We start from the raw sequence: 24291 nt of genomic DNA on the forward strand, positions 1-24291 counted from the left end.
AGGAAGACAAGAAAGAGCTAGAGAGCAAGATTAAGGGTGTATATGATCGGGTAGGNNTTTTACTACCTTAGAGTCACTCAACTAGGAATATTTCACCTACAAATCACCCAACCTGGAGGTGGGAGAATGAGGACCTTTGGATTGAGAGCATGAAGGCTATAACATAAAGTTGAAGGGATTATTGCATTCAAGAAGCTCCTACTTATACCCATAACCTGAAACAATTGTGTATATATCAATTGTTAGCAATATCACATAATACTTAAAAATATTTCTCTAATCGCTTCTTTTATATTTCTCGGACGCTAAAAGAAGCAATATATCGGAGAAATAAGAAGAGGCGACATGAGAGATATTATTTTAGGATTTAAATTTACTGACACAATTACTTTTTAACATTATCTAGACAAATGAATTAATTTTGATTGATCCTCCGCTCGAGGAATCCAAAAAGATAGCTTGCCATGTGATGAGCAAGACAAGAAAGAGCTAGAGAGCAAGATTAAGGGTGTATATGATTGGGTAGGTTCGGGGAAAAGGTCATATTTACTCATGTACTTGAGAAAAGTTTCGCATTACCGTCTGTTTAAAGTTTGGCTCACTGGTGCTTCTATTGTTGAACTTTTGACATATATTTGCTCTTAGTGTCGTCACTTACCTTGACTATCTTATTCAGTGTGTGGTTTTAATATACACAAATTGAGGTTCAATATGAAAGCCCATGGTGAACAAGGATAAAAGTAAATATTTTGCAAAGGGTAATATACCCCTATTATTTATTGTTTCTTAAGGTATGTGTCAAGTCAATAGTGGATAACTATTGTTGGATAGAGGAAGTATTATTTATCCTCTTCTGCTTTAAATGGTTGAAAACTGTCATATAATTTTAAATATTTAGCGATAGCTATAGAGTGGATTAATTTAAGAACATTTGATAATTTTCTCAATTATAATATTCATAGTTGATAGACTTTGAAGTTATAAAATAAAGTTGAGTGAATCATTAGTTGACTGATCATCTGAGATATTATCTCGAACTAGAATTTCTTGTAGATCTAGAAAGAAGCAATTACTCGACTAAGCAGATCAGAGTATTCGAAAATTTTCTGGATATAGTAATCAATTTATGATGACTACAATATCACTTTAAGAGATCATATAACATTACTGTTGGAGTCCCACATCGTTTGTGGAATAAGAATATAGACTCTTTATATAGTATTGAATAATATAAAAAAATAATTGAAGATGTAGATGCAATTTAGTTGGAAAATGTTCCACTAAATTACCTCTACATGTTCAATTCTTTTTGTCAAAAAAATAAAATAAAATAAATAAAGCACAAGGCGTCTACGCATAAATTCATTATTACTTATATAGTAAGTATATGGTAATAACATATATCAAAACGTATGAATGACTATTTAGCAATAGTTAGAGTGAATTAATCTAAGAATAATTTAGCCACTTGAAATTTGAATGTTTTCTCACCATATTCTTATTTAATGTAACGCGATACTCGTTATTATAGTATAAATATCACTTAATTATTCATTAATTAACTCTTGATTGTGAAATTTATAAAAATAATATTTTATTTATTAGAAAAAGGGTCTAAGGGATCTCAGGGATACTTTAAGAAAATTCGTTGTTTTATTGAGGAATTTAGTGTTTAGGTTATATCACGATTAGTAACATTACCACATAAAAGATCAGACAATACTAAGTTTTATATCTAAAACAATCTATTCAAATTTTATCGTGGTTATTGGTCTGTGGGATTTGAGTATGGAAAAAATTAAGTTAGTCACACTTATGGGTCGTTTGATTAAAAGACAAGCTATGTTGAATTAGTTATTCTGATATTGTATTTTATTGATTGTTTAGTTTGTTATATCATATTTTTTAGAGGGCGTTAATTATATATAAAGAATGTATATTATATGTATATATACACATAAATATATTATATATAGAAAGAAAATATCACAGTTTTAACATGCTAAGTATCACAGAAACTTAACAGATAAAGAAAATATGATATGTTTTTAGACCTCTAATTGGAATCATGTGTTGTAAGGATAATTTATCATAGGAACGATATTATACCAATGCACTATTATCATACATATGATTAGGGGTGTTCACGGTTTGGATAAAAATTGACCCAAACCGAAAAACTGAACCAAACCGATTAAATAAATTGATTTTTATTTGAGTTAGTTGTGGTTTGGTTTTAGATTTTTAAAAACCGATAGTATATGGGTTGGTTATGGTTTTGTTCGAAAAAAACCGAAGAAATAACCAAACCGAACCGATAAATTATATACATATATTTTATTATTATACATACATAATATATTATTTTTATAAACAATTTTAAAGATCTTATATGTGTTTTCATCAAAATTTATTTATAATTTACTTATGAAAGAAAAATGTCCAAGGTGAGAATATTTATCTTATTGGTTTTATGTATAGAGTGTGTCTATGACAATTCTTTATAAGATTGAAAATATCAGTGTCTCTTTCTTCTAGGCCAAAATAATGAATTTTGAAGCTTTATTCATAGTAAATTTAATGATTGAAAGTTATGTAACATCAGTCATTCTAACTATTTTCGTTTTAAATGAATTGTTGTCACTTTTTTCACGTTTTGAATGAATTGTTTCTTTTATTTTTGTCTATGGTTAATAATCGAATAACCAAACCAAATCGAACCAAAACCGATAACAACCAAACCGATAAATATATACTAAATTTAGTTTGGTTTGGTTTTGATAATTTTAAAACCAATTAAGTTGGTTTGATTTTAGTTTTTACCAATAACCGATCCAAACCGACCCGTGAACACCCTTATATATGATCGTCAAAGACATTATGGACATAACATTATAAGAATAGTCTTGTAACGGAGCCAATTTGGGCAAAGGTCATCCGAACTTTATTCGTTGGAAAATCACATTATTTATACTTAGTTAATATATATTAGACGTGACTCGTGTGAACCCCCTTCAACTAGTTTATGTATTTAATTTTTTTTATATTTATTTTGAACCTCCATAATGAAAATCTTGACTCTGCTATTGCTGATAAGGATAATTTGTCATGTGAACAATGTTTCTATGTAGAATAGAATGAAATGACAACGCTATGAATCGTAGAACTTAGGAGTTTAACGTGTTAGAGTTTATAGTCTTTTTAATTATAGAATCGTAATCTAAAACTGTTTATATATATATATATATATATATATATTATTTTTTGACAAAAGAGGCAGTAGATTGTGGTACATTTTAGAGGAACATTTTCCGACTAAACTGCACCAATTTCTTCTGCTAAAATTTTATATTATTCAAGACTATATAAAAAGTCTATATTTTTGTTCCACAAACGATGTGGGACTCCAACAATAATGTTATACAATTTCTTAAAGTGACATTGTATTTTTTGTAAATTAATTACTATATCTAGAAAATTCTCGAATACTTTGTCCTCCTTAGTCGGTGCTTGGTTCTTTCCAGATCTACAAAAAAAATTCTAGAGCATGAGCGGAAAATTTGCAATAAAGGTTTTTTTCTTAAAAAGTCACTCAACTTTCTTTTGATAACCGCAAAGTCATTCAATTTATTTTACCTACAAAATCACCCAACCTATTTAATTGAATTTTTCATGGGAAGCTTATAGAAATCCCACTAGTTAAGGAGATAATTACTTAGATGCACTATAGTTTGCAATATTATGTATCTTACATATGTCCAAATACATGTATCTCTAGATACATGAAGTCAAAATTGAGTGTAATTCATTTTAGATACACTGACCTGGAAACAATTGTGGATATACTAATTGTTAGCAATAGCACATAACACTTTAAAATATTTCTCTAATCACTTCTTTTATACTTCTCTAACACTAAAAGAAGCTATATATCTAAGAAATATGGAAGAGGCGATTTGGGAGATAGTAATTAATTTACGATGACTACAATATCACTTGTAGATTTGGAAAGAATCAATTACTCGACTAAGCAGAACAGAGTATTCGAGAATTTTCTAAATATAGTAATCAATTTATGATAATTACAATATCACTTTAAACGATCGTATAACATTACTGTTGGAGTCCCACATCGTTTGTGGAATAAGAATATAGGCTTTTTATATAGTATTGAATAATATAAAAAAATAATTGAACATGTAGATGCAATTTAGTTGGAAAATGCTCCACTAAATTGTTCATACATGCTCAATTCTTTTGTCAAAAAAAAAAATCTTGTAAGTAAATGGTATCTTCCTCTATGATAAAGTTCAATGAACTTCTCATGAAATTCAAACATTTATATGTGAAACCAACATATTAGATGAAAGTAATCAATTGAACTATACTATAATTCTCCTTGAAACATAACTTATATTCAAATAATAGTTATAAATCTGACTAATCATGAATTTATTTCTTTTTAGTTATTTTAACTACACTAAATACCCATGAACTAAGACTTGATTACAGATTGACCCCTTCTATTTTAAATCAAATACTTACCACCTTTATATTATGAAAATCATATACTTACATCTTTAAGATGTGATCCTTTTTTTTAAAAAAAAAAAAAAACTTTTTTCTATATGAAAATCCACACCAATGAAATTTCGTCTAATTACATTTAAGATAATTTTGAAGCAAAACAACAAATAAATACTAAAATAAAAAAGAGAAATTCAATATAATAAAATATTTTAATTAACTAAAATTACAAATAACTAAACATATTTAAAATGCAAGAAAATTACTGCTAATGGTTGGTATACCTTATTAGATAATTTGTGTTCATTTCCTATTTTTTGACTTTCAAATGATAAATGTTTTTATAATTTTTACTTTTTTTGTCTAATTATTTGTTATCATCATTTTAAAATTTCATAAAAGTAAAAAAAAAAATGTCTGTACAAAGAAATATTTTATGTGGATTTTTTAGAAAAGGAAAAAGGTTCAAAAATGTTCTCCTTCCATCTATTGGTTTAAAAATACCCTTAACGTTTTCTATAAATTCAAAAATGTCCATTAATTAACAAAAATATGACATGAAATTTAATGGCAATTTTATATTGATCCACATCATTATTTACCCAATTAAAAGAACCGAATCAAATACCCAAACCCAACATTGATCTTCCAAAGGAATCTTGTGAGTCTTCAATAATCTCTTTTTACACGAAATAGGAATGCCCTTCAATTGAAGAACTTCAAAATTTAGTTATGTGCTATTGCTAACAATTGTGAGTTATTTTTTTGATTGAAAGCTATTAAACATCTATCATTTATGAAGAAAAAAACAGAGGAAGAAAGAACAGAGAAAAGGCTTCAATCATCAGTGAAAATATGGGTCTGGGTATTGGGTTGGGTCGGATCTTTTAACTGGGTAAAAAAATTTATGTGGACCAATATAAAATGGTCACTTATTAAGTTAAATTCCATGTCATATATCTGTTAATTATTGGGCATTTTTGAACCTAGAGAAAACGTTTAGGGATCGTTTGGTAGAGTGTATTAGGAAATATATAATGCATGCATTAAGTGTGTATTAGTAGTACCTTGTTTGATACATTTTTTCATGAATACACTCGATTGTATATTAAGTTATGTATTACTAATACCAAGGAATTCTATGCATGAGTAATACATAGCATTTTAACACTTGCATTAAATTCAATAATTACAAAACTACCCTCAAAGCCTTTTTAAAACATTTCCTAGCATTTTCCCATAGCTCTAGAATCTTTTCATTTTCTTTGTTGTCATAAATTTTTATTTTTATTTTGATTTTCTTTTCAATGTCTTTTATTCTGTTGGTTTCTTAATAGGCTTTATGGTCTCTTAAGTATTTTTTAAAAAATCTAATTTCAATATGATTTAATCAAAAAATTTACTATCGTAACGATAAATTTGATAAAAAAAAAAATCTTTGCCAACTTTTCACAAAAATATTTTGACGCTATAGTACAACTATTTAATATTATTTTTGATAAAAAAAGAAGAAGAAGAGTTAATGATGTTTTAGCAAATAATTTTTTTTTGATGTTTTAGAAAAGAACTTTGTTGCAAAGGAAGTGTACAAATAAATAAAGTGGTTAAGGGTATTTTAGTAAACATATATTTTTTAATAGAAATTATGCAAGTTGTTATTTCTATTACATCAAACCAAACCGTGTATAAGAAATAATGCTTGCATAACTAATGCAGACATTACTAATGCAAGCACTACTAAGTACTAATGCACTCTATTTTGCATTGTTTTTATACACTCTACCAAACGACCCCTAAGGGTATTTTTAAACCAATAGGTGGAAGAAGGGCGTTTTTGAACTATTTCTAATAGGTTAAGGTTATTTTTGAGCCTTTTCCCTTTAGAAAATCAAAACAATTAAATATATTTAAAATAAAAGGGCCCAACCGGGTTCGAACCGGTGACCTCTTGATCTGCAGTCAAATGCTCTACCACTGAGCTATGGACCCTTGTTGTGTATAATATTAAATATTGTTTTATTAGAATGAATTTAATTCTCCATTATAAACCAATTTGGGTTCTTTTTTTTAATTACATTTTGGTCTTTAGTTAGTTAGACAAGTGTATGTTTCACCTCTCAATTAATATTCTAGATTTCTAAAAATATTTTTCAAATTTATTAATATCTATCATAACTGAACTTGTTAAAATATTAGCCAGTCTACAACAACAACATATACTGAGTAATTTTCACAAGTGGGTACACACACCTTACCACTACCTCATGGAGGTAGAGAGGTTGTTACTTATGACCCTCGGCTCAAGTGCAACAATTTCAAGTATAAATAAAGAGAAAATAGTGACCAAACATAATAACTACTATATAGGAGAAGCAATGCAATGCCTACAAGAAAAGAATACGAACAAAATCAGAATAATGCAGTATCGAAACATAACAAACAGATGAAGATAATTGTCAAAAACTAGAACTCACAAGAATAGGGGCTAGTATAACGACAAACACCAACAAATTTGAACCCTCGAAAGCAAGACAACACTCCACTACATACTAAACTTCTATCCTAATACACAATTTTTATACCTACCTATCTAATGTCAGGTCCTTGAAGATGTGCATGTCCTATTTAATCACTTCTCCCCAAATATTTTTCGTTCTACCTCTACCTCTCCTTATGCCTACTACATCCATTCTTGCACCTCCTCACTAGGGCGTCTTCACATTTCCATATGTCTAAGCCATCGTAATTTCGCTTCTCTCATTTTGTCCGTCACAAAGGCTACTCTTACCTTATCTTAGATTACGTTATTCCTAATCATATCGCTCCTAGTAATTACAAACTACCATCTCAGCATCCTTATTTCCCCGCCATGTATCTTTTGAATATATAAGTTCTTAATTGGCTAACACTCTACCTTTGTACAACAATGTCGGTCTAACTACCACTCTATAGAACTTATCTTTAAGTTTGGTAGTACATTTTTATCACACAAGACTCCACTTCAAACACGCCAAACTAATACGTTGTGTGATATCGGTGTCGATATCCCCATTTTTCTAGATTATAGACCTACGATACTTGAATTTTTTCTTGGGAAACCATCCATGTCTACCTCATGCACGGTTTCACTAAATTTGCACTCTAAAAGGTAAAAACTCTATTTTAGTCTTGCTCAACCCGAATCCCTTAGATTATTGTCTCCACATTTTCAGCCTAACATTAACTCTACTGCATGTCTTATCAATCAATATTATATCATCCGCAAATAACATGCACCGAGACTCCTCATCTTAAATAACATGCACCGAGATAGTTCATCTTAAATATCCCACGTCAATTCATCCATCACTAAGACAAATCGAAACGTGCTAAGAGTTGATCCCTGGTGCAACCCTATCTTAATTGGAAAGTACCTCCTTAACCTCCAAGCATCTCTAGAGAACTTTCCTCAAGATTTTGTTGCAAGCCTTTTTAAGGTCAATGAACACTATATGTAAGTCATTTTTTCCGATATTTCTCCATTAGTCTTCTCACAAGAGGGATGAATTTTGTACTCAATCACCCTTGACATCAATACGAGCTGGTTCTCAAAGGTGGACACCCCCTCCTTAAACTCACCTCTACCACTCACGCCCAAACTTTCATAGTATGACTTAATAACTTGATATCACTATAATTATTACAATTTTAGATATCACACTTGTTCATGTACAACGAAATCATTGTACTTCGCCATTATTCTTCGGGTATTTTAGTTGTATTAAACATATCTGTTAACCACTCCATACAAACCCTATCTGTGCTCTTTCCAAATTCCTGTTGGGATTTCATCAAGTCCAGTTTCTCTTCCCCTACTCATCTTTCTAATAACGCTTTTGACCTCCTCAACCGTAATACACCTACAATATCCAAAATCTCAATGTATCTCGTTGTACTCCGAATCTCCCAACACAATGTCTATGCCCCCATCTTCATTTAATAGTTTGTGAAAGTACGCTTGCCATCTCGGCTTAATGTGGGACTCTTCCACTAACACCTTGCCTTCTTCATCTTTGATGCACTTTACTTCATCCTGCTCTCTTGCCTTCCTATCTCTTGCTTTTGCGAGCATGTACAATTTCTTATCTATGCCTTTGTCTCCTAGTTCAACATACAATTGTTCTAATGTAGCCTCTGTCTTTGCTAATTAATGAGTGATAGTTCTGGTAAGAAACTAATATTCCTAACCGTTCAAATATGAAACTCGAAAAATTGGAATATATAGTTTAAATATATTTTTAATCTTTAACTCATAAAATAAAAAGAAAAAAATAAGTTTTATCTTAACCTTTTAAAGTAACAAATATTTTTAGTAATTACAATAAATATTTTGTGAGAAATAGAGTATATTTGAAATGATACTTTGATTAATTGGATTCCATATGTATGAAGTGGCCAAGTCCAAGGTGTGAGCGTTTGCCAGCAAGAATATTGACAAACGTGCTCTTTGATACTTAGTGAACAAATCTAAGGGCCGCCCTTAGTTACCTACGCGGTTATCCATCGTTCCACTACAATGCCACATTGACGTTGTTTGACTTGATATTTAAAATTATTTAAAAATAAATAAATTATAGTTTAATATAAGTTAGAGATATTTGTACGATTATAAATAGATAATATATAAATGTGTCCTTTTGATTTGACCTTATTTTATATTTATGCTTTTAACTTTTGGTGTGCACAAGTAGACACTTAAACTTGTATAAAATTGAACAAGTAGAACATGAGTTCTATGTGACATAATACATGTAGAACACAAATTGTCATGTAGTATGTCACATAGGTGATAGGGCATGTGTGTCTATTTGTTCAACTTTATATAAGTTTAAGTATATGTTTGTGTACACCAAAGTTGGAGGACATAAATGTGAAATGAGGTCAAATTAAAGACATATTTCTGTTTTATATATGCCGATTATAAATAGGAGTAAATTAAATAGACAAACCTCTCTTCTAATGAATGTTTGTTAAGAGACATGTAAAAAAAATCTTGATAAATAATTTGAGACGGAAGAAGTACTAATCTACATCATTTAAGCCAAAATTCATGACAATGCCAAATGTAAACACAAGAATATTGAAATGAATCTTGAAAATTGAAATCTACAAGGTGGAAGTTGAATATGCAAACTCCATTTGGCCAAGTCATGTTAATGCATATGATACTTTAGCATCTATAGTTTAATTTCCTTTTAGTCCGCAATAAAATAAGCTAATGGATAGCTTATTTTTCTTCTTAATTATTTTACTTTTTCAATGAATACAAAGACAAGAAGACAAAGACAATGTTTATGTTGTCTTCTTCTTTTCTCATTTTTAACTCATGTTGACAACAATTAATGAACTGTCCCTCTTTTTTTAAAAAATAAAAATAAAATGTCCAATATTGGAGTTTCAATTTAATTTGGATTGCACATTGCATGACTCATTTTACGGGTTTTATTTTCAATAAAATTTTCTCCATACTCAAAATTCAAATCCAAAATTCTAATTACGGATGGAGTAGTCCCACGACTGTATCATAATCCAGATAATTGTCCCTCTCCTTACTTTTCTTTCTTTCTTCTTTTTGTGCTATTGTCCTCTAATATTTGCGAGCTATTGCATAGGAGCGGGGGTTTTACCTTGTCACCCAAAGGGTAGCGGGTGTGGGTTTCCCTTGTCATAAAAAAAAATAAAAAAAATAAACAAATTCAACTCATTCCCAACTACCCTTATTTGTGCAAATCTTCCTTCTTAAGAAGGCCTAGTCAAGAAGACATATCACATATCTTTTCTATGTGTGCCAATAAGATTATTTGTGCAAATCGTCCTTCTTAAGAAGGCTTAGTCAAGAAGACATATAACATATCTTTTCTAAGTGTGCCAATAAGATTAAAGAAGAAATAACAAAAAGGAGAGAATTGTGGTGTGTGCTTTCTCATCCAAACTTGCAAATCTTGTGTCTGAGGTAATTGATTTCTTCTACTAATTATATTCCTATGTTTCAATTTATGTGGTTTGATTCAGAGTATGAGGGTCAAACTAATTAATGTTCATATTCTTTTATATTCCTATATATGTTTCAATTTATGTGGCTTGATTCAGAGTACGAGGGTCAAACTAATTAATGTTCATACTTTTTTATATTTCTATATATGTTTCCATTTATGTGGTTTGGTTCAGAGTACGAGGGTCAAAATAATCAATGTTCATACTCTTTTATATTCCTATATATATTTCAATTTATGTGGCTTGATTCAGAGTACGAGAGTCAATCTAATCAATGTTCATACAATATGTTTTCCTTTTCTTCTTCAAGTTTTTTATCTTAAATTTTGATCCTATCTGTTTTCTTTCTTTCATTATGAGGTTGCAAATGTGCATGGATTTGTTCTTTCTTCTTTTTTTGAGTTTTTTTTTTTTTTTTGCACTTTTGCATGAACCAATTAAACATTTGCAAATGACACTTGTTTAGGCCAGGGTATTCGGAGAAACCAGGGATGCATAGGACCAGATTTAAGATTTAAAGTTTATAATTTTCTAAATCAATTTTAAGTTAATATACGATAGTAGTAAGACTTACAATCAAATATTTATCACTTTAATAAATTTCTTAATACATATACATAATATGATAAAAACTATTGAGCTTATCTATAATAACCACCGTAGATCCGCCTTTAATTGCATTATGCCAATAACTTAATGTAGAATCGAATATGGAGCCAATGATAAAATTTAGCGACTATGTTTACACCTAATCATAATAATTTATTATTTCTAAGTGATAAATTGAGGTGATAATATGAATTACTTAACTATGGTTTAGTGATAACATGAAATGCAAGAATATATATTATGTATTTATTAGATTATATTTATATAAATACCGAATATAGGTAAAAAGAGTTTGAAAACTCAACTTTCTTCTTGACTTTTATAATTTTGTATTATTTAAACATCCTCATTTGTAATATCATCATAGCAGAGGCGAATTCAGAATTTGAACACTTCGGGTGCACCAAATATGATCTTTAAGCTAAACTTTAAATAAAAATAATAAAAAAGGCTCTAGTTGGATTCAAACAGTGATCTTGTGAGTGAATAATTTAGCTAGTACCAACAAGACACTCTTATGCTCCTCATGGGTGCACTATTAGTTATATCCTAGTTTCTGCCAATTTCTCTAAATAGATATACATATATACACATCATTTTTTTGAAGTTAACGGGTGCACGTGCACCCCCACCCTAACATGTAGGTCCGCCTCAGCTGCATCATAGTATAATATTACAAATTATGTGTTGATCATAAAATATCTAGTTCTCTTTAGTTCTTATTTTCATCATGCTTGTTAATTAGTAAAGGTTCGATACTTCATTAGGATTTGATAAGTTAAGGTCTAGCCCTCCTTGATTGTACTTATCACTGAGTTTTTTTTTCTAACAAAACGCCACTAAACACTATCTAGTGATATAAATGCGCCAAAAAAAAAGTAGAAAGAGAAAAATTGCAAGGCCAACTAATTAACTTATATTCTGCCATTTTTCTTGAAGTTCTTCACTAGATTGTTAGCTATCCCCTAAATTATGACCAAAGTATATTTATGATATATTCCAAATTTTGGGTAAAATAAGCCCTCAAAATTATCTTTTCTTGTTAAATTAGTTATTTCATGTGTTTCTTGTTTGAATTATTCATTAATCTTTTACTCATTCTACTTTACTCCTCTCTCACCAATATTAATTTTCCCAAAGGTTTGATAAATTCTACATACAAAGTGAGAAATAGTCTAAATTTTTAGTCTCTCTATATATAGCAATTGACTTGAAATTAAATGGTAATTAAGTCATCTCTATGAGGTCATAGGATAATGACAATTAGATTAATTAGTAGGAACCAACAAGTTAGCTAGCTAATCACATTTTAAATACAATTACTAAGTAAACATCAAATTACTTTTACACAAATTAAATGATTAAAATAATTATACTAGCAGCTAGATGCTTCTTTGTAGCTTCTGTAATTTCTTTTTATGTTCAATATATATCTAAATAATAATGACACTAATAAAATATACACATAGGGTTAGAACGTGCCTGATCGTTATTAATAATATATAATGTAGATTTGGTCTTATTCAATATTAATAAATGAGTACTTCATAATTAATTAATAATACCTATGGCACGACGACTTTCAACTTGTAACCTTTATTTGTTTGTATGGACATATACAAAAGAGGTTTTGTAGTCTTTTATAAATTTATTTTTAATTTTAGTAATTTTTTAATAAATTTTATACATAAAAAAAACTTCATTTATATACAAGATCAGAAAATGTCATTTTATTCTATTCAATTTGTAAATGATTATAAGAGATCGTTTTGTTGAACAAAAACACACACATTAAAGAGAAAAATGCGACAATAAATATTTACATTAACAAAGATTGTGCTAAAGCCTTTACCGAATTCAGTTAATTATCACTGAATCCAATCTGACTATAGACTTTAGGGACATAAATAAAGTGTGTTGATTGTCTCTAAAAGAACATATTTAGCGGCAATTAAAACTATTTTCGTTAATTAATTATCGCTAATTAATTGTCGCTAAAAATAATTTTTGGTATAGTGACACTTTCAAGTATGTTGACAAAAATTTAGTAATTATTTCATCTCAATTTACCTAAAATCTTTCACATTTTACGAGTCGAACAAGGCATTTCTTTATTCCTTTTATATATTTTGAATGTCTGTATTTACGGTTACTTTTGTAATTAATTACTTGCGTTAATTTATTTGTGCTCTACAACTAATATTGAACTGTACCAACAAAAAAAAAATTAAAATATAATACCTAACCTCCATAAATAAATAAAATAATAAATGAAATTAATTGTTATTAGTTAAATAGCCGTTAATATTGTGCGTCACATCTAACGCGGTTTTTCTTTTATTACACGGCGAAAAAAATACATATATAAATTCACATAACTCACACACACTTATTGAAACTTCCATTTTCATTTTGCTGTATTACAGCTCTTCACGTTTTTTCGTTTCAACTTCATATTCTTCATATTTATTTGAAGATCTCGAATTTGAATTCTGAATTTTCAATTAGATTTTGTAGCACGATGGCGGATCGAGTACATCCTATGGATTTACCATCATCAAGCAATCCTCCGTCCTCGAACAACTCCGGCGAAGTAGTTTCACCGAAAAAACCATCATTTCCATCGCCGGCGAAGCCTGTACAGCCACCGGCGGGAACTTACGTAGTTCAAGTTCCGAAGGATCAAATTTACAAGTATCCTCCACCAGAGAATTCTCGCCGGTATGAGTCTCTTACTAAACGAAAGCCTCGCCGGAGCTGCTGCTGTCGTTGTCTCTGCTTCACTTTCTCCGTTCTACTTCTGCTTATTATATCAATCGGAATCACCGCCGGAGTTCTATACCTTGTGTACCGCCCTGAAGCACCGAAGTACACCATTTCCAGCATTGCGATTAAGAATTTCAACTTCACAGCGTCTTCGAGAATCTCGCCTGAGTTCGACATTTCCGTCAGAGCTGAAAATCCGAACAACAAATTAGGAATTTACTACCGGAAAGGAAGTTCAGTTACGGTGGTTTACTCCGGCGTGGATCTTTCCGCCGGTGCATTACCGGCGTTTTATCAGCCGGCGAATAATGTAACGGTTTTTCAAACGGCGTTGAAAGGTTCGAACGTTATACTTGGAAACGCCGTTAAGTCGACGTTAAGAAATGAACAGATGAAAGGGAAAGTGCCGTTCAGAGTGAATATTAAAGCGCCGGTTAAGATTAAGATTGGGGCAGTGAAGACCTGGGAAATCACCGTTAAAGTTAACTGTGACGTAACGGTGGATGCGTTGACCGTTAAGTCGAAATTGGTATCTAAGGATTGTGATTATAGTGTGAGGCTTTGGTAGAGGGTTTAAAGTTTAATCACATTTTAAATTTGATTTTTTGTTTATTACTCTACTATATACTAAAACATATTGTAGAAATTATGTATTACTACTTTTTTCTCTTTTGGTTTGAGAAAAATGGTTATATTTTTATAGACTGAAAAATGCTAGTGAATTCATTTATAGAGAAGTTGAACAATAAATAAATTTGAACATTGGTTTTATTTTCCTCTAGTTTGAGTACTCATTGATTCGATTAATCTAAATTCATTCATACAATTTATTATAGGAGAATTACTTCCTATCGTAGATTTCTCCATTTGTGTCACTCGAGCCCTCCTCCAGTCAAGGATGTGAAGGATGTCATTCATCCCATCACAACGTCCCGTGGTGATCTTTATAGGACTTCCCTTGCAAGTTTTAGGGATTTATGTGCACAACATGATTAGGTCGACTATCTATTGATTCAAGTTAGTAACTGTAAAAAGGCATAATATATAAACATATATTCAAACTTGGCCTTAGTTGACTAGTAAATGCTCTAATTTTGAGTATGTCTATTTAGAAACCTCATCTCTATCGAATCAATTGAACACTAAAACTTACCAAATGATCATCTAGACATCTCCAAAATTTATGTGTCATGTTAGCATCAGGTGTCTACAAGATAGGAATGAGTTAGTCTCGCAGTATTCTCTTCCGCCTTTACCGTAAAGAAAATGAACCATGGATCTAACACAACCGTAAAGTTAAGCTCTATTAAGGTGAGGATTGCCAAAGACTATATAAAGAAGAGAACGGTTTATTCCCTCGACGAGTATTGTACACTTGACATTTACAGTGAAAAGGGTTCAAAGGATAATCCTTTAAAATACAAATTCTCTTCAAACTGCTATCTTGAAATAAATTTTAACATAACTCTAAATTAAAATCAACTGTCCAAAGTCTCATGCTGGCTTTACCATGCCAGCATCATGAGCTGGTTGCAAGACGAGACTACTCAACTGGAAAATGGTGAATCCTCATACAGAAAAGTCGACCCCTGTGTCTGGAATATGGGGGAAATGATAACATATTTGAACACTCACTATTACATAATAACAAAAACGGGGAAGTTCGTGTATTTCTTCACATAACAGATTCACTGGCTGAAGAATAACTCCTACAGCAAACTAAGTTTTCTGTGCACGTGGACTCCTGAGGAACCTACTTCATCGTGATCGTGAAAAATAAGGGTCAAAATGCCCACCAAACACAGCACAGAACCAACGAGAAGCTTATCGTAGCGTTCCACCCATTGGAACTTGAGTTGACTTGCACCATAAAATGATAGAGCCACCAATGAGGTCATTACAGTAATAGTACTGCAAAATGAAGTATCAACTTATGTTACACAATGAAAAATTCGGATATATAAAAGAAGTAAAGAATACAGGTGCACAAATAGAGAAACTAATTTCTTCGAATCCTAGGATGTAGACGTTCATCAATCCAACCTGCTTGAAATTGGCTTTCGTCCAGAGAGGGCATAAAAGTTGCATCTATTCTGACCACCAAAAGATTGAAGCAGTCTTAAAGGCTATAATTTTTTTATATCAGAGAAATCCACTGTGGGCTTCTGGCTGGACTCCAGTTGGTACACAAGTTTGAAACGCCTAGGAGTATGAACATGTCTCTCTACCATCGTCCCAACTTAAATACCAAAGTTTCATCTTTGACAGGGTTTGAACCCATGATATGCACCTAATTATCACATCATGTGTTGCATCCTTATTACTGTCCAAAGCCCTGGGGCAGTCTTGAAGGTAGCAATGCAAGTCTAAAAAAATCATTTCCGACAGTCTACGAAACCTCAAAATACATCCAAAGAAATGCAATTAGATAATTCTATGGAGCCCAAATAATGTTGTGTCGAAGGGTTATCAGCAAATGCAACTGGATTTGAATAATACCAAGTATTGGTTAAAACACCAAATACCTCTAAAACTATCTTATTCACTATGCTTACTCCAGGAAAGAGAACTATTCCCTCCAGAAAATCTCCAGTAAGATTACAGTACAAGGTACACATCAGCTAAACCCCAACCCCTGATTCCTTCTCTTTCCTTTTTCAAACAAGGCCATGTATTATTGCAATATATCAAGACTAATCTATGTCTAGAAAACGAACAAGTACGAAAACAGAAAGGTTCGAAGTACAGTTACATAGTGTAAATTGAAAATTTAAAATCAAACTAATACCTGAAAAGTAAAACTATGATGGCAAGCACCATCATGGAGGACGAATTTCCAACAGCAAGAAATACAGGCAGAGTGGTTGCACAAGGAGACAATGCAGGAACAAGTATAAGACCTGCCACAGCCATCTTCTCCATTGGTTGATTGTGTGAATGGCTATGACCACCCTTTCCAAAGAGATGCAAGATGACATAACTACCACCAAGAACTACAAGCAATAAGGAAGCCAGTTTGTGCACTGTTTCCTCCCCAGCAATTGTGTTTGATATTGTTATTGCCGTTATGCCAAGAAGTGAGGTGGATAACACGTGCAATACTGCTCCAAATGCAGCTGTAGGCAGCAGTGACAAAAACAGTTATTATCACTTAATTCAATGGATCTCAACTGAATTTTAATTGCTTTTTAGTACTTGTTTTAGTGTGAAAAAATGAATGATCTAATTCGATAATTAGGACCTAATGTAATAACTTCAAGGTTGAATTCAACCATCAATAATTAAATGTTAAGTTGAAATTTAGGTATTCGGAAACTACAAAGAGAGGTACTACAAGCCACAAATTTTGGAAATTAAAGTTACCAAAAGGATAATCAAGAAAATTGTGGCCTAAGTAGACATTATTTTAACTTTTAAAATATCAACGAGGCCAAAGCACAAAAACAAATGGGAAAAGGGCATATAGAATTCTTGAATGACTTCAAAATTCTTAATATGGGAGAAAAAGGCGGTTGGCCAGAGAAACTCAAATGATACTTTACCTATAAAAATTCACTATTTTCAAATAAGCATACAATAAGAGGATATAAATTCTACGCAAGTCTTTTATCAGCATAATTAAACGCAATTGTCTCTTATGCTAGCCATGAAAACCCATTGCCAACAATTATTACACTTCAATCCCAAACTGATTCAGTTACGCTGTATGACTACTCTATATTCATTATGCCAAGAGAATAGCTGAGTGGTTGAGGCATAGGATTAACAACCTAAAGATATCTAGGTTCAAATTCCTGCTACAACATTCAGACTTGAATCTATCTGTTAAGCTTTGTAGGCAGTTTTCCTAACACCTTTACTTACAGAATGTAGCATCAGTGGTTAATCAAGAAATGGGCAAGTTCATATTGAAATTACCTCAGCAACACAACACTCAATTATAACAACAATGTACCCAGTATAACGCCACAAATGGGTTCTGGGGAGGGCGTTGTATACGCAACCTTACCCCTACTAGTAAGAGTAGAGAGGCTATTTCCAATATATCCTCAGCTCACAACACAACACTCAATTACAACAACAAGACGACCCCACAAGTGTGGTCTGAAGAGGATAGTGTGTACACAACATTACCCCTACCTTAGAGAGACTGTTTCCAATAGACCCTTAGCTCACAACACAACACTCAATTCCTACCACATAATCAAAATTCACCCATTTCTCAAAATCTCCCAAATTCTTCTTCCTTCTAGCAGATTAATCAAAGGGGCATGCTAATTGGTAAAGAAATTACTCCCATCAACAAAAAAACTCAATTTCAATCACATAATCAAACACCCATTACGAATTTTCAGCTCATTTTCTGCAAAATTGTGCAAAGATCTTTACTAAAACAAACATTATACAATTAAAAGAGAGGAGGAGAGTACTAACTGACGAAAAGGGTTCTTGAAAGAGTCCATTTTTGAGCACGACCCACAATGGAAAATGGCAACCAATGAGTTGGGATGAAGGAATGAAGCAGTGATACGGTAGCAATACCTCCGATCTTGGATAGATCTTCTGCAGTAAACCCACTTTCCATCCTTAAATTTTGCTGATTTATTCAGAAAAACATCAACTTTTTGAGATTTTTTTTTTGGCAGAATTTGAATCTGCAAGAGAAAAATGGCTACAGGGTGGCAAATGGCAATACAGAGATTATCATCGGGTCTTGTGGACTCGGGTTAATCACGAATTTGAGCTGTGAAAATAACTTCCGATATAAATATTGAATAAAATTACGACTTACAATAGACTTTTGCTTTTGACTTTCTTGAATCCAAATAGTGTACCGAACTGTCATATTACAAAAATAGTTTAGTAACTAGTGAAATTTTACAAATGGAATTTGAGGAGGATTGAATATACGTCTATCATACCATTATCTCGTGAAGGTAAAAAGATTATTTCTGAAAGACTTTTGGCTCAACTAAAAAAAAAAGATAGTAAGTAACAAGGAAATAGTGCAAAATCTATCGAAAGGGTGCAGAGGCAACAACATTGTAGTGTGATAATCAATAAACAATATACTAAGATAGATTATTTAAAATAAGAATAAACAATGTTATATATCAAAAACAAGAACTATACAATGGCAAACACCAACCACCTTAAGCAAGATATCCCTACATTACCTACTAACCTGTTATCCTAATATGTGTCCTCCACAATTTCCTATTTAAAGTCATGTCCTCGGTGATATGAAGTTGCATCAAATTATGTCTTATCACCTCTCTTCAATATTTCTTCGGTCTACCTCTGCCTCTCCTCGCACCCTCTATAACCAACCTCTCTCACCTCCTCATTGGTATGTCGTCTACACATCGTCTCTTCGTATGTCCAAACCATCTTAATTTTTATAAGATAATAAAATAATATTAAAGATGAGAAACAAGCACAAATCTACAAGCAACATACCATTGTTATATCCAGGAGATGGATCAGCTCCAGCCACAGTGATAGTTCTCATAATTAAATGAAATGTGACAAATATTTTATAACAGATGAGTAATTGTCAACAACGATTGACTGATTACTCATTGTGTATACTCAAAACATTTCATAAGTAACACATTTTCATAGACCAAAACGAGAGTTTATAGCATAGATAATATAGTCAAGGAACATCTATAAACAAACTACAAAGATTAGGGAACACAATTCGAAAATTGATAAAAAAAAAAGAAAAAAGAAAAATCAGATGAACACCTTCACCTCGTCCTAAATTCGCCCCTGATTCTATGGATACAATACATGTGCAACTCAATAGTGACAGAAAATGCATATACATAATCAATGCAATTTAATCTCAAATACAATGTCATTTTCATATCATGTGCCATATATGGCAAAAGAGTATGTTATGCTCAATTTTATCAAATTAGACTTAATGATATTTTGACATCGTTATTGTGACATCATATATCAATGAACAGTGTCAATTACACTAATTGAGGTCAATCTCATTATTTTAAGTTAAACTTCAGAAAATTCTCTTTTGGGAGATAAATACTACTTAGAAAGTATGAGATGACCCCAAAGGCACTTGATTTATCTTCACTCTTGTCTGATTAATTAATTTCTTCAAAAAATCTATCTGACTATTGAGTGAAGGATTTGATCAATCAATATTCAATTCTTTCTACAATGTTGAATGGATTCTGACCAATTCTTCAACTCCGGTTAAACTAATCAAACCCCAAAATAAATTATAAATTTTAGTTAGGGTTATTGGAGACAAAATTTGTTTGCAACAAATCTTATATATGGAAAATAAACTCCGACCACAAAATTTGTTTGTCCCTTTCTTGATTCTTCTATAGGATAATTTGCACCTAAAATAGATTTTATTTGATCTCCATGTAAAGCGGATTTTGTGGGATTTCATGAAGTATTTTGTTGTCACGGAAAGTCCGCCCACATCTTGATCTCTTTGTAAATGTTCCATGAATTTATGAAATTTTTGAGATCCCTGATATAGTACCCTTTATATAGTGTGAGCTAGGAGTAGTCTTCAAGAATCCTAACTGAAATTGGTCTCATCTGGTAGAGTCCCACACAATTTTGATGTCTACAAATGTCGAGTCTCTGTCTCATGAAGAAACTGATTTTTTTTAAAATAACCTTTCTGGGCACATAGTTCACTTAACTCTCTTATTGGCTGGAGTTTTATTGTTTGAGGTGTAATCAATGGTTCTAGAAAAGGTCTAATGTTTAGAAATGTATTAGTATCTTTGTCGAAGCTAGAATCAACAAAAATCGAACCAACAACGGACCAACAACATCTCCAAGCACCTTTGGGAAAGTAGTTTCAGCCTCCCATCAGAACGTGGACACAAGATCTAATTTCTCAAAAATCCTCAGCAGTACAACATATTTGTCTTTGCAGATTTGGCGAGGCATGAAGAAGGGCTTGTGCAGGCCAGCCTTAACTGCAGATTGAGCATATCATTCGTTGTTTACAGAAGCATACCTCAAATCAATAATTAGTCATAGAGTCAGATCGGATATTTGAAATAGATATGTGTGTAACAACATAATCTAGCACTACATCTCCAAGAAATTCCAAGTGCTAATAGCATCGTGGAATCTCAGGTAGCATGTAAGACCCGTGAGTTAGTGCTTTAACAAGCAGCGAAGGGTCGTGAAATTTGTAATGTAGCAGTGATTTCCAAGTATCGTACATTGACTAGCTTCTCAGCATTCACGATGAAGTGCCTTAGCATAGGTGCATCAATAAAATCAATGTCCATCCCAATCCATTTCATAAATGATAAAGCTGCTACTTTTCCCGCCTAAGTTGAGGTAGGCATTTATTAATTCCTCAACCACATCAACTACTCTCTTGCTTCTAATCTCCTACTTTACCCTACTACACATTTTTATTGAAGCGATCAAGAACTCTTTGCCAAAGTTGTAAACTTGAGAATTATCACTAGGAATGAGCCCCACTTTAAGATCGAATGGTTCATTACGGATAAATCTTAGAATTTTACGAGCAAATCCAAGCTTGAACAATGCAGCATTGGAAATGATTTTATTTTTCTTAATGTTGAAAAGACCCTCATAATGATTTTCATAAGTCTTAAACAATTGTATACTAATAGCATATTTGAGAAAAAAGTCTCCAAGTTTCCCAAGTGATTCCAAATGAAACTTCTGGAGGCATTTCTTTGTTGTCATTCTTCCAAAATCTTAGCAGTTGGGATACAAAGTTTTAGTTTGCAATGATTCAAAAGCATTCTTTTCAAGTTTATTCAGCATGAATGCTTCCCCTATAAAGTCTAAAGGTTCTAGCACGATAGATAGTTATTGGCAAAAGATTCTTGACCTCAAGAATCTTATGAATTCTAAGGTATACACGTATAGCAGTGAATCTGTTCTGGCGGAGTATGGGAATTCACTGCCATACATGTATACCTTAGAATTCATCAGATTCTTGAGGTCAAGAATCTTTCGCCAATAACTATCTGCCATGCTAGAACCTTTAGACTTTATAGGGGAAGCATTCATGCCGAATAAACTTGAAAAGAATGCTTTTGAATCACTGCAAACTAAAACTTTGTATCCCAACTGCTAAGATTTTGGAAGTAATGACAACAAAGAAATGCCTCCAGAAGTTTCATTTGGAGTCACTTGGGAAACTTGGAGACTCTTTTCTCAAATATGCTATTAGTATACAACTGTTTAAGTCTTATGAAAATCATTATGAGGGTCTTCCCAACATTAAGAAAAATAAAATCATTTCCAATGTTGCATTGTTCAAGCTTGGATGTGCTCATAAAAGTATGAGATTTATCCGTAATGAACCATTTGATCTTAAAGTGGGGCTCATTCCTAGTGATAATTCTCAAGTTTACAACTTTGGCAAAGAGTTCTTGATGCCTTCAGTAAAAATGTGTAGTAGGGTAAAGTAAGAGATTAGTAGCAAGAGAGTAGCTTATGTGGTTGAGGAACTAATAGGTGCCTACCTCAGCTCAGGCGGGAAAAGTAGCAGCTTTATCATTTATGAAATGGATTGGGATGGACATTGATTTTATTGATGCACCTATGCTAAGGCACTTCATCGTGAATGCTGAGAAGCTAGTCAATGTACGGTACTTGGAAATCACTGCTACATTACATGTTTCACGACCCTTCGCTGCTTATTAAAGCGCTAACTCACGGATCTTACATGCTACCTGATATTCCCCGATGCTTTTAGCACTTGGAATTTCTTGGAGTTGTAGTGCTAGATTATGTTGTTACAACACTTCTTTATTTCAAATATTCGAGACTGATTCCAAGACTAATTACTTATTTGCGGTCTACATTTGTAAATGATGAATGTTATGCTCAATCTGCAGTTAAGGCAATCATGCATGAGCACATTCTTCATGCCTCGCCAAATCTGCAAAGGCAGATATTTTGTACTGTTGAGGATTTTGAGAAATTGGATCTTGTGTCCACGTTTAAATGGGAGAGTGAAACTACTTTCCCAAATGTGCTTGGAGATGTTATTGAGTCCTTTGCTAGAGTGTGATCTTTGTTGATACTGGCTTCTATAAAGATACTACATTTCTAAGCATAAGACCTCTTCTGGAATAGTCGATCAAACAATAAAACTCTATCCAACAAGACAGTTAAGTGAACTATGTGATCCAAAAAAATTCATGGGACAAGAATTCGACATTTGTGATACATCAAAATTATGTGGGACTCTACAAGATGAGTCCAATTTCATTTAAGGTTCTTGGAGACTACTTACCCTAAACTCAAGCTCACACTTATATAAAGTGTAATGTATTTCCTTGAATAGGCATCTCTAAAATTTCATATATTCATAAAGTAATCAAGATGTGGGTGCACTCTTCTTGACAACCAAATGTTTTAACAAGATCCATAAAATCATTTCACGGAGATCAAATAAATCCTAAGGAGGTCCACATCATCTTTAGTTTGAGTGACACTAACATCCCTTGAATCACGGAGAAATCTTAAGAGAAAGGAATCAAGGGATAAACATATTTGTACTCACAATCTTTATGAATAAAGTCATTCTTTTTTATTTATTATATGATTGCAATATATTTTTTGTATTTGAGAAAAAATATTGCAAATAAATTGGCACGCCCAGTGTGACCCAATTTACCCTTTATCTCCTCTCTCACAAATCAAATGCGAATCTGAAGCCACAAACCGCAAAGATTGAAACTCCATTTTTGTGGGTACTTCAAGTCTTGTCTTTGAGTTTATCAAGTTTACACTCCCACAAGCCTTGAAGTAGGGGGCATTTATAGATACCAAAATTTTGTGGAACTCTATGCGATGAGACACTTCCTCAAGAAAAGTATGACAATTTGGAAAGTCACCATTAGTGGGAACATCCTCCCTAACGAGCTCAACATGCTTTCTAGCTTAGGACAAATTTAAGTTGGGTTTCAGTATCATTGTTGTCAATGTACACAAATCATACTCATTCAAATTACCAAAATTCTAGTATTAAATGTCTCAACACTTAATAGGTCTCCCAAATACTTTAATATAGAAAAAAGATTATTAGTTTAATATAGAAAAAAGATTATTAGTTTTCTTTTATGTCCTATATTTTTACATAGGCTATGGATCACTGCGGTCCAAGCCTAGTGACACTTTGCATTAGGTATCTGGACAATAATAACTATTGCACACTCACTGCAACACACAATGCTAACAAGTTTTCTTTTATGTCCTATATTTTTACATAAGTTATGGGTCACTGTGGTCCAAGCCAAGTGACACTTTGCATTAGGTATCTGGACAATACTAACTCATGCACACCCACTGCATCACCCA

General features: G+C 32.2%; 2 protein-coding genes, 1 non-coding gene and 2 pseudogenes across 3 annotated transcripts; 2 read left to right on the forward strand and 3 right to left on the reverse strand.

Annotated features, from left to right (window-relative positions):
- Nucleotides 1-6444: 6444 nt before the first annotated feature.
- On the reverse strand, nt 6445-6516 carry TRNAC-GCA (transfer RNA cysteine (anticodon GCA)). The gene has a single exon. It is a non-coding gene; the product is annotated as a tRNA-Cys (tRNA).
- A 7050-nt stretch (nt 6517-13566) lies between these two features.
- Nucleotides 13567-14640, forward strand: LOC125870326 (NDR1/HIN1-like protein 13). The gene has a single exon (XM_049550730.1). It carries the CDS (start codon nt 13691-13693, stop codon nt 14501-14503), a length of 813 nt encoding a protein of 270 aa, XP_049406687.1. The 5' UTR covers nt 13567-13690; the 3' UTR covers nt 14504-14640.
- Nucleotides 14641-15242: 602 nt separating this feature from the next.
- Nucleotides 15243-18697, reverse strand: LOC125870341 (uncharacterized). Its single transcript, XM_049550753.1, has 3 exons — nt 18370-18697; nt 16724-17051; nt 15243-15846 (listed from the first exon to the last, which is right to left on the reverse strand). The coding sequence occupies exons 1-3, from the start codon at nt 18518-18520 to the stop codon at nt 15645-15647; spliced, it is 681 nt and encodes a 226-aa protein (XP_049406710.1). The 5' UTR covers nt 18521-18697; the 3' UTR covers nt 15243-15644.
- Nucleotides 18698-20956: 2259 nt separating this feature from the next.
- Nucleotides 20957-21719, reverse strand: LOC125859401 (endoribonuclease Dicer homolog 2-like; annotated as a pseudogene).
- Nucleotides 21720-22010: 291 nt separating this feature from the next.
- On the forward strand, nt 22011-22999 carry LOC125859411 (endoribonuclease Dicer homolog 2-like; annotated as a pseudogene).
- The last annotated feature ends 1292 nt before the right edge of the window (nt 23000-24291 follow it).

This window comes from Solanum stenotomum, chromosome 1, assembly GCF_019186545.1.
Source record: "Solanum stenotomum isolate F172 chromosome 1, ASM1918654v1, whole genome shotgun sequence".
Taxonomy (NCBI): Eukaryota; Viridiplantae; Streptophyta; class Magnoliopsida; order Solanales; family Solanaceae; genus Solanum; species Solanum stenotomum.